We start from the raw sequence: 11,361 nt of genomic DNA, 5'->3' as shown, positions 1-11,361 counted from the left end.
TCCCGAGGCCACAGGAGGGCGCAATGAGCAAAATAATGCAGCGCATTAAATTGCCAATGCAAAGGAAATAACTGTCTATAAAAAGAAAAACGTGCATTACGTCTAAATTAACTCATATAAATCAAACAATTTCGTAAATTGCATAAACAATTATGAACAAAACAGCATCATGTATTTAAGCAATGCTTAATACAAAGAGCCGAATCGCCCATCACACAGATTGTCTTTAAAAACATATGATGCGCAGTGAAATGGAATAAACCTCCACAAATTCGTGATGTGTTTTCTAAAAGTTTAAACGGTTTTAACTTTGCATGGCTTTCTATACATCTCTTGTGTGAGACGTGAGAGCAGCAGTCGTTCTTGTCAGTCTAAAAAATTAGCTGAATATGCGTTCTGTGTGAATGGCTTGGTTTTGGTTTTAACCTAATCAAGATATTCTACGCATTGAGCTACTATATTTCTCCAATATTTTGAACGAACAACGCAGCAACTGCGCGTCTTGTGGGCTAGACTTATAAAACATTAAAATGCAACAACGTCACTTACATCATCATCACCGCATCTCGCACTCCACTAATGACGCCCCAGAAAGCACACCTAGCATTTGATTGTACTATTTTTGCATTCAAATGCAAATGTTTATTTTAAATTCAACTAATATTCATTTTTTTTAATTCACAATCTCCTCATCACAGGCAGGCACAGCACTCAATTCAGCATGTGTTCATGTTTGTGTGTACGGTCTGCGTCACTCATAGCACGTGCCTATATCGTGCGCTGGAGGAAATCCATATTAGCCAAAAATCCAACACATAGCTGCACAGACTCACCAACTAACTTTTCCTGTCTGCAGGTCCCACTCAGCTATGTGTGTGTCATCTGAGCCGCTGTATAACACTGAGTCCTCTGGATGCCACTGAACGCTGTTCACCGGTCCACTGTGACCTCCCTCCTGACAGGTTAAGACATCATTAACATTCCTAATTTCACCTGTATTATCAGAAGTCACTATAGAAGTGACTTGGTAATGTGTGCCAGTTTGCCAATTTCAAGTAAACTGTTTTGCAACAAACTTACGCAAAACCCCTTAAATTTTTGAGTTGCATCAGTCAAATATCATAAGGACCAGCTGTTGGTGATGAATTCGTACCAGAGTGCAATGCAGGTCTCCCTTCACTGTACTGTAGATGAGGACAGACCCAGCAGCAGTGCCCAGCGCCAACAGATCTGACTGCTTTGGTGCCGACCCGGCCTCACATTTCCTCCTCTTCCTCTGTGGCACCTCCTAAAGCACACACATAAAGAAAAAAATATCATTGTAAAACAACTCATGCTGCCTTTTAGTTAAGTCCTACAGAAAGATTCATGAAAAATGATACATTTCTTATTCATTCAGTCAAACATTTTCAGTCATTTCCATTAATAAGACTTTAATGCACATCACTTATCGAGAGCTTTTAAAACACACCTAAAACTTACTATTATCTGTTTTTAAGTTTCACTTTTTAATTATTCATAGCATACTGGTACATAAAAATAAAAACACTTTGTTACTGGTGAAAAATTCTTGCCATTTATTACTGGGATCTGTAGTGTCTATAATAGTCAACTATTCCATCCGTTTATGGTACTTTTTCCAATTGTACAAGTAAATTAATACTACAAGTATTAATACTGATCTCTAGCTTACAGTAAACAGTTAGTCTATTAAATAATTATTAGCTACCATTCAGTTTTCCCTATGAAAACTGAAACAGATAAATAACTATTTGTGTAGTTACAAGTAGGCCTACAACTAACAGCTAATGAACAGCAAAGCAAACACCAGACCAACGGGAAAACATATTAGTGCCAAGTTAAAGTTTGATATCAGAATCACAAACAGAAAATAATTCCAAGCAAAACATTTGCTATGTTACTAGTAACAATGGAAGAATGACTTGTCAACGCCGTTTATGCCCAACTTTCTCCAACACTATCCAGAATCAACGACGTTCTGCGTGTTATTTATATAAATAAATAAATATATAAACCTGATCGAAAGTCTGTAGCTTAATCTTTGATAGACACTTTACTAAAGAGCAACAAGTTGTGTAAGGGTTGAGCAGCCATGATGTGACCATGTGTTTTCTAAAGTAGCGTTAAACACTGGTTATTAATAAAACCACAAAAATTTGCATCATACTTACACAGACATGTTGACATGATTTTGAGTTTTTTTTTTAAAACTTACACAGAATCATCACTTTAGCCCACATCAACTTATTCTGCCTACGTTATTAGCCACCGACAACCAATAGATGAATATAACAATGTTAACCACAAAATGCGCATGCAGCCGCATTTTTGACATTAGTGTAGTCATTTTACAGGTTTTAATGATGAATTTCGTGTTGGATCTGCGGGTCTCGCGGCCTGTGTCTGAACATGTGCCACACGCAACATGTGTGCAGCGCGCTCCACGAGCTCAGCTCTAAAGAACCCAAAATAGATATTCCTAAACAATCTGTGTTTAGTTTTATGATCACATTCAGGATAAATACAGAGCCAAAGCGACCCGAAGCCCCTACAATGATGCACTGCGTTACCAGGCCGCATCCCCGACTGCCCCCGAACACTGTGCGCTAAGTTACCTGAACAGCTCGGCACGGTCCCCATGTCACACAGGTACAGGCTGCGCTCAGGTGCGCGGAAGGCACGTATTCCTGTTGCAGAGTTTTACTGTCGGTGTTCCAGATACGCAGTCGCCCGTCCTGTGCGCAGAGAGCCAGGAACTGCTGTGATTTAGGGCTGAAGGAGCAGGGTAGCACAGCTCGGCCTCCGTCCGCCGCCATTTTACCATTCCGCGTGCGTCCGTCTGCTCCACGGGAAACACGTGTGAGAGAAAATTGGACAGCGCGCATGCGCAGCTGCACAGGCGCAGGGGAAACGCTAATTGGCCGCGTTGGGTTCAGAGGGCGTGCCATTATTGTCATTAACCAATCACTGACGGATGCGGAAGTTTTATGCTCGAGTTTTGTTATCTAGTGGAATTTGAAAGTGAAAATTTATAGTTTTATTTTTCAGTTCCTTAAAATAACTAATTTGTGGGAGAGAATAAAAAAAACAAAAACAAAAAGTCATTTTGATCCACACTCCATACCAGTTGGTGGCGGAAATACACCATTTTGTTGTTTGTCAACCGCCAATAAAATTTCAAGAAGAAGAAGAAAGTGAAAATTATCTTAGGCAGTTATCAAATGCATATCTGAAGTAAATACGTTTTAGTACATAGTACTTAAACTAAATAGACTCCACTTTTTATGTGCCATTATATGTATCTACTATCACAGTAAAACATTAAATTAAAAATAAATGTAGAAACTCACAAAATGTTAATTCTGTAACATTTACTGGAAACAGGTGCACATTTTTTGTACCTGTTATTTATTCGAAAGACACTGTGGGTCATATGTCTTAATGTATATTTAAAACTTTAAAAATTATATATCTCTTCATGTATATTTAAAAATAATTCAGTTGTTGTTTTAACACTGGCTTTCTCAGAATTAATACAATTATAAATTGTATTATAAAAGTTAATGTCTATTAAACCTTGTTTAAGTTATTTGGCACACATTAAAGATGCTCAAGACTCCCTTTTCTTTTAAAAAGCCTAATTTATTTTATTTAAATATAACAAATGTCTTTTAAAAGTGTTCAATCATTAGTTTGTTTTTGCAAAATATTTTTATTTTAATTAATTATTTTTAATTATGTTTTAATATTATATAATAAAATAATGCCCTAGACTAATCATTTAAGCCTCATAAATAGCTATATTTTCTCCTTTAACGATGTATATATATCATAAGGGAAACTGAATCAGGTAAATAACAGAAAAGTCTGAACGCCATTTGTAAAGTTTATTATTGTACTAATGAAAACAAAGAAAGAAACCATCTACCGGTGTCCGGGTAGTACTGCATCTGTTAGTGACTTCCTTTCCATCATGGCGGCGCCCAGCGAGAATCATGCTTGCACTGATCAATTGTTTTTCTTCTAACATAATGGACTCAAGCTAAGTTGCCTCTTAAACTAGTATTTAGCCAGTAAATAAATATATATCGAATTACTTAGGTATTATGACAGGTTGTTTGAAATAATCTATTTACCACAAATTTGTTTGACTTTATATTTAACAAAGGTTATTGAATAGAGGTGATTTGTAGTGAATTATATTTATGTTTTGTCTGTTTCTACCAATATGTATATTCTGGTCAGTGTAGAAGCACTCAAGTAGCTGCTGTGTGTGATGTTTCTGATCACTGTGTGGTGAGAAGAACCAAACCATCAAAGTGTGTCATCTTCATCCTTCCAGTCATTCTCTGTTGAGCTAAAAAACCATGACAGTTCCTCTACATTTGGGTCTCTCATTCATGACTCGTAAATTTGCCAAAGCCTGTGTCATATGTTTGGAGAGACATAATGTGGTTCGCAATAAACCATTTCTCTGTGCTCTGAGAAACTTTGGGACTGGCCCAAATGATTCTGACAGAGAGGACAGTAGTTCAAATGCTCCTGCATCCACTTCCCCACAGTTCTCCGAAAGAGCTTCTGTGTTTAGAAGGCGTCGACCTCTGTCCCCACTGGAGAGGGTCAGTCAGCTTCTGCCTGAAGACACATTAAGTCAAGAGGTTTGGGCTCTACGGGACACTAGAAACACTGAGGTGGAACAGGACAGTCAGAGTCTGGGGAAGGAGCGAGAAGAAGCTATAGAGGAACCTCAAGGATCTTTTGCTCCACATCATGTGTGTGTTCCTGGGGAAAGGCCACTATGTTTTGGAGAGACTCTGCTGGCCGAGTTCAGTCGGAAGAGACGTTTAGAGTTTCGGAAAATGTTCCAGCTAAAGGAAGGACTGAAGCTCCATAGCAACTGGGGATTAATAGCTCATAATGACATGGAGGGGCAACCTGCTGGAAGCGTCATACACACTTCAATGGGAATCCCGATTGTCATTCGTCGATCCAGTCTGGATGAGTTCACTCTCTTCATGAAGCGAGGGCCAGCTATTGCATACCCTAAAGTAAGAAATAAACATCACAAAACAGCAGTCAGTCATCTACACATCAATGAATCAGTAGCATCTGCACTCTTATCATGCAGGTCAAAGACGTGATGCTTATTAAATATGGTAATTTATTTGAAAATCCATTAAAAATGCAATTTATACATGCAATGACTTAAACACACCTTTTCTATAATGAACATGCTTTCACTTTCTATAATAAATTAATTTTGGTATTTGTTTTGTTTAGTTCCAGTTGTAAAATGTCACATGGTGGGAAACTCACGAAATATTTTAATAATAATTAATAACACGAAAATAATAATTCTTGATATTTGTAAAATAACTTGGAAAATGTATTTAAAATCTTTTTAAAAATGATTACACATAGTATTTTTAAAATAATTTTACTCGCCAGTGATGATTAAAAGTGATAGTAAAGCATTTTAAAATTGTTACAAAAATATGTTAAATAAATGCTCTTTTGAACTTTCTATTAAAAAGGCATTGTGGTTTTCACAGAACTATTAAGCAACACAACTGTTTTCAACTGTGATAACAGTAAGAAATGTTACTTGAGCATCAAACCAGCATATTAGAATGATTTCTGAAGGATCATGTGACACTCAAGACTGGAGTAATGACTGCTGAAAATTCAGCTTATATTTACATAAAATAAATAACATTTTTAAACACATTGAAATAGAAGACAGTTATATTAAATTGTAGTTATATTTCATATTATGTACATGCATTTAAGGTGTAGGGAAAAAAAGATTACTATTATTTGATGGTGACATTTTACTTGAAGTTTTATCCCGATGAAAACAAAAGAGTCTCTCGGATCTCGTTCCTTTGCAGGATGCTAGTGCGATGTTGACCATGATGGATGTGACTGAAGGAGATTGTGTTCTGGAATCAGGCTCTGGATCTGGTGCCATGAGCCTCTTCCTGTCCAGGGCAGGTGTGTGATTCTTCCGCTGTCTTCTATGTATTCATAAACAGCAATATAATGATGAGTCACCTGATTATGAGTTTATGGGTGATATTGTCCTGCACAATTATGTTACAGGTGTGCTATTGCGATAATCACTCTGCATTCATGTATGTCTTTGTCATCAGTGGGTTATAAAGGAAGTGTTTTGAGCGTGGAGATAAGAGAGGACCATCACAGATGTGCTGTATTAAACTACCAGCGTTGGCGGTCCTCGTGGAGTCTTCGGCGAGGAGAGGAATGGCCTGATAATGTTCACTTTCACCATGGAGATCTCATATCTGCCGGACCTCTTCTGGCAGGGCGAGGTTTCAACTCGGTGAGGAGCCACGTCCTGTGATGTTTTTTATATTTTTATTATTATATATTATTATATCAGAATCATTTGCTTGTCTGTATATGAAAGACGTTTTGTGTGTTAGGTTGCTCTGGATATGGTTAATCCACATTTGGCTTTACCTGCTGTGGTTCCTCACCTCCATCCTGGATCTGTGTGTGCTGTTTATCAAGCAAAGTAATGCAAAAATCTGTACATACACAAAACATCAGTGTAAACCATATACATACACTACCATTTAAGTGTGGGGTCGATAAGTTTTTTATGTTTTTGAAAGAAGTCTCTTATGCTTAACAAGGCTGCATTTTTTAATCAAAAATTAAGTAAAAACAATAATACTGTCAAAAATATTAATATATTTTGCAAAGCTGAATTTTCAGCATCATTGCTTCAGTCTAGTGTCACATGATCCCTCAGAAATCATTCTAATATGCTGATTTGGTGCTTAAGAAAAATCTCTTATTACTATCAATGTTGAAATCATGATACATTTTTATCTTTTATGTATAAAAAGTTTAAAAGAAAAGCATTTATTTGAAATAGAAATCTTTTGTAACACTGTAAATGTTTTTACTGTTCCTTTTTGATCAATTGAATGCACCCTTGCTGAATAAAAAACAATCTTACTGACCACAGCATTTTTGAAGGGTGAATATTGAATGTTTTCCTGACTCTGTCACCAGTATCACACAGGTCATTGATCTGATGGAGGGACTGCGATGCTCTGCTCTTCCTCTGGTGTGTGAACGCATTGTTGAGGTTCAGTACAGGGACTGGCTAGTTGGCCCGTCACTCAAAAAAGATGGTACATTTAACAAACGAAAAGCTCCTCATGAAGATGATGATGATGACGAAAGTGAACCAAATGAAGACACGAAAGGTGACTTCATTCATAACTTGGTCATTCATGTAATGTTTACATTGTGCTCAACTTTTGTTTTGCTTCATAAAGGAGAGACAGATAGAGTGTTGTTTATTACACAAAAATCCTAACATCAGTGCAAATCATTCAGTTAGATTTAAATCATGCTCTATTTAAGGGGATTTGAATTGTCAAGATCCGGTGCAATTTGGAGATGTCCCATACATTGCACGTCCTCATCCTGAACAGACTGGCCATACAGGTGAGTCAGCTCTTCATTTTTGTGTGTAGTTCAATGATAAACACTAGTAATGCTAAACCTTTTTAAGCACTTTATATGTAATTGTGCATGAATGTATTTTTAAGAATCCTATTAATGTCTGATTTTAATGTTTCTTTTCAGCCTTCCTCGTAAAACTACGAAAGATCTTGAAATAGATGTTCCACATTTAATGTCTGTGCAAGAAGACAGCAAAGCTACTGTGTCTTGTATGCTGTATCAATAAACTTGTACAATAAAAAGACTATACTTTATTGCACATTTTCCTTTCATGCTCTTGAGTATTTAAGCCAAAATATATTGAACCTATCTGCTCCATTCGTGGACTACATTTCATAGGTGTTTATTTATATTTATATCAGCCAAATATTATACTTATTTAAGACAGACTAAATCCTGCCGTGTTCTAAACATTTCATTCACACTTAACGTCTAAGACATAAGAGAGTAACAAAGTGCTCACCAAAGAAATAGCAAAGTACTTTGTACAACAATAAGGAATAAATAGTGATGAGGATTATGATACAGTAAAATACATGTCACATCGTATTTTCTGACATTTTTTACAACTTATATGAACAATGTACATGACTATTACCTTATTCACACCAATGCTGTACATTTCTCATAAGGTCAGTTTAGAGACGCTGTTCTGGCCTTCAGACAAGTGAAGTGCATCTGATATGGTCAACAGGCATATATGATCTGTTTAATGTTGTAATCAAGCTACTCCTCACTGATCCAGTCCATTGAATGATCTTGACATGCATCACTTCCAGTAAATGTACCTGTAAAAAAAAAAAAGGGGAAGAAAAGCCAATGGTAAATATTTCTAGAGGCACTGGTATAGATCACATGAAACAATTTCAGCTGAGGCCAAGGTCAAATTTAATGTAACACCACAAGAGGTCACCACACACTCATTCACCTGATTTAGTCATACAATTACAGGTGTGCTGAGCTTTGGGCATCTTACTGGGCCTGTGTGAAGCTTGGGCCTTGTGTGCAGTGGCCTTCAGTGGCACAGATGAAGAGCGGGCTCCAGTAGAGGATGGACGAGGCATAGGACGAGCAGAGGTCTTGGCACAGAGAAAACAAGGCTCTGGGGAAGCAGAGGGCCCTCGGGGAATGAGGATCTCCTCACGGTTTTGGTACAGTCTCTGAGCTCCACTGTGATGCTCTGCACGCTCACGCTGCCAGATGAAGTGAGATGGCACAATAGCCATAACCTGAAATCATGCATCAAGCGCAACTTGACTTAGAGCTATTTTTTCAGAACCAGCCACCTATGAAATGCTTTATAGTGCATATTTAATGAACAGCGTACCTCCTCACAGCATCGTCTGCTGACAGCCGCTCTGTACTCTATGCGTGCCCACAACTGGTCTCTTTGCTTTAGGAATCGTGGGAAATGTTTCCTCCAGCTCTTTCCCAGAGCCCAGGGGAAGATCTCATATTTGGTTTCCTCCTCATCCTCTTCCATAGTGTTTGCCAGATAACTAGTGTATGAAAAATTGAGCACTTGGACTGTAGGAATTAAGGCTGTATTCATAAATAGGACTTTTCTGTCACGCTCATAACATATTGCAGTTCAACTGAAGAACTTTAAAATGAACATCTCCAAAACCATGTGCAACCCCTATACATTGTAAATATAGAAAAATACTGTAAAAATGCAATAGTAAAAACCTGTTAATTGGTTAACTCCAAGTTACCGCACCACATACAGTGAAAAATTGTAAATTGTTTAATATCACATTATATGTAATTGTAATGTAAATACTATCAAATTAGTAAAGAATTATGAATTACCATAAAATTAAGTGAAAAACTAAAAAGAATGTGTCCTTGCATGACACATGACACATCACATATGATTATATTTTATAAAAAGTTTTGTTAATATTTTTGTTATTAGTAATGTAGGGTGTTTTGTGTTATTTTTTTAGCCTTGTTTTAAGTGTCACATGTTATCCCGATGGTGTTTTGTGTTTGTGTGTGAAGTTGTAAAACATACATACAGTCAGTAAAACTTGAAACACTGTTTTTTTACAGTGAATTTCTGGCAACCACAGCTGCCAGATTTTAACCATAAATTTAACTTTTTTTTTTTTTTACAGTGTACAGAACATCCACAGAATGATCAACTCACAGGGCAAGGAAGAAGTTCATTCTGCTGTGTTCAGTGATACTGAAGCGAGCCCTCCTGAAGTACACGAATGTCATAGCCAACAAATACTATATGAAATAAAGACATAGAGAACTGAGATTAGAGACACAGCTGCCTATATTCTAAATTCAAAACTGACCACAATCATAAAACCACTAAATATTAAATACACGAAAATATGTCTTGCTACCTTGTCTGTAAGTTTACAGCAGCAGTCCATCCACATAAAGTCCTGTATTAGATCATCATCTGAGCCACACAACAAATCAAAAAGGTTTTATTCTACAGAATTATATCTAGATATATATCTTGATATTTCTGGATTAAGCTAGCAAAAAAAAAAAGTTGTGTAAAAGTGATCCAGTTTACTGTTTTGTTATGGGATACATAAGGTGATATTTAGTTTATAAGGCTGGCAGCTGTTCTGCTGAACCCACCGAACAGTCTGAAGAAGGCGGCCATCTCCTGCCTCTGGATCAGCAGGGTCGGCCCGGAGGTCTTTCTGCGCGGCTGTTGAGATGAGTCTGCCTGGTTCCGAGCCGCTAGGTTCGGCCTCGATCTCCGCTGACCCCGCCGGATCTGCAGACTGTGAGCAGCTCCAGACGGGGCGCTTTCTGCCCACGGTCGGCTCAGTTTAATCATATTTCAATGATTAAATCAGCCGATATTACAGAACTGCCACTGTGTACATATTATAATTAAATAATTATTTGTTATTTATTTTAGTATAGAAGACATGCGTTATTTATTTGTTATTCCTGTTTGTTTATAATACCAGATATATTCTAAATGCAATTTAACGTTGCGTCTTAAAATCTATCACCTAAATAACGATAAAAATGACTCCTAGCACTCCTATATAACTAAAATTTAAGCTTAAATGCTTACATGCTGAACTTCATGTGGTTATGATATTTTTTAGCCCAATATGAGCGAGTTTTCACTGTAAACAAGATTTACCTCAGTTTAAAAAACCGCGACTCGGTAATTATGACACGCGCATAATTCCACGCGCTCTCCCAGAGGTGTTTAGATCGACTGCTGGAGAATGTAAGATTTAAGTTTAGCTGATGTGTATAACATTAACGATAATTTTAAGGTGATTTAAAATCAAAACGTTAAATATTTCAAACTGGATGTCACGCTATTCGCGTGAGCGCGCACGTGAACTTCCTCTCCCTTGGGCAGAGCGGGAATTGTGTCAGCAGTCACGTGGTCAAATATTCTTCAATCAGAGGTCACTCAGAACACTTATGAATATATATACAATATGGCGTGAACGCAGCATTAGTCCTACATGTCCTATTTAAAAAAATTTAAAAACTTGCTGTTTTACTTATAAAAATATTTTTGAGCAAATGCAAATAAAACCCAAGTTTTATCATTCAAGTGGTTAGTGAACAAAATATGCACGTGAGAAGCAGTAAATAATCCAATAAACAAATTTATTAAATCTTTGTTGGTTATTAGATTTTGCTTATGATTGTTTAGACAGCATATAATTCACACAATAAAAATAACACTGCATTGACTGCATTGGAAAAAATAGGCTATAGCAACATCAAACAGACAGGCTGATTTATTAAAGTATGTGGAAAATAATTTGGTTCATCACAACAGAGCAATACATTTATTTACACATGCTCAAATGGTGACAGGTTTGTTCG

At 37.0% G+C, this 11,361-nt stretch overlaps 3 protein-coding genes across 3 annotated transcripts in view; 1 reads left to right on the top strand and 2 right to left on the bottom strand.

Annotated features, from left to right (window-relative positions):
* Positions 1-2,894, bottom strand: part of wdr43 (WD repeat domain 43) — a 21,725-nt gene extending 18,831 nt beyond the window's left edge. Inside the window, exons 1-3 of the mRNA XM_016528957.1 lie at positions 2,637-2,894; positions 1,154-1,288; positions 834-955 (exon numbers count right to left, since the gene is read on the bottom strand). Coding sequence (XP_016384443.1) covers positions 834-955; positions 1,154-1,288; positions 2,637-2,837 — 458 coding nt within the window. The 5' untranslated portion in view covers positions 2,838-2,894. The remainder of the gene's footprint in view (positions 1-833; positions 956-1,153; positions 1,289-2,636) is intronic.
* Positions 2,895-3,991: 1,097 nt separating this feature from the next.
* Positions 3,992-7,906, top strand: trmt61b (tRNA methyltransferase 61B). Its single transcript, XM_016529952.1, has 7 exons — positions 3,992-5,069; positions 5,913-6,015; positions 6,174-6,364; positions 6,468-6,559; positions 7,066-7,262; positions 7,423-7,506; positions 7,648-7,906. Exons 1-7 carry the CDS (start codon positions 4,389-4,391, stop codon positions 7,680-7,682), a joined length of 1,383 nt encoding a protein of 460 aa, XP_016385438.1. The 5' UTR covers positions 3,992-4,388; the 3' UTR covers positions 7,683-7,906.
* An 81-nt stretch (positions 7,907-7,987) lies between these two features.
* Positions 7,988-10,900, bottom strand: spdya (speedy/RINGO cell cycle regulator family member A). The gene is made up of 7 exons (XM_016529941.1): positions 10,655-10,900; positions 10,132-10,375; positions 9,885-9,943; positions 9,677-9,762; positions 8,852-9,023; positions 8,453-8,753; positions 7,988-8,312 (listed from the first exon to the last, which is right to left on the bottom strand). Exons 2-7 carry the CDS (start codon positions 10,334-10,336, stop codon positions 8,251-8,253), a joined length of 885 nt encoding a protein of 294 aa, XP_016385427.1. The 5' UTR covers positions 10,337-10,375; positions 10,655-10,900; the 3' UTR covers positions 7,988-8,250.
* Between the last annotated feature and the right edge of the window lie 461 nt (positions 10,901-11,361).

The sequence above is a fragment of the Sinocyclocheilus rhinocerous genome, unplaced genomic scaffold (assembly GCF_001515625.1).
Source record: "Sinocyclocheilus rhinocerous isolate Xijiao unplaced genomic scaffold, SAMN03320098_v1.1 scaffold432, whole genome shotgun sequence".
Classification (NCBI taxonomy): domain Eukaryota; kingdom Metazoa; phylum Chordata; class Actinopteri; order Cypriniformes; family Cyprinidae; genus Sinocyclocheilus; species Sinocyclocheilus rhinocerous.
The sequence above is the reverse complement of the archived record's forward strand: the minus strand, read 5'-3'. Positions and strand labels throughout refer to the sequence as shown.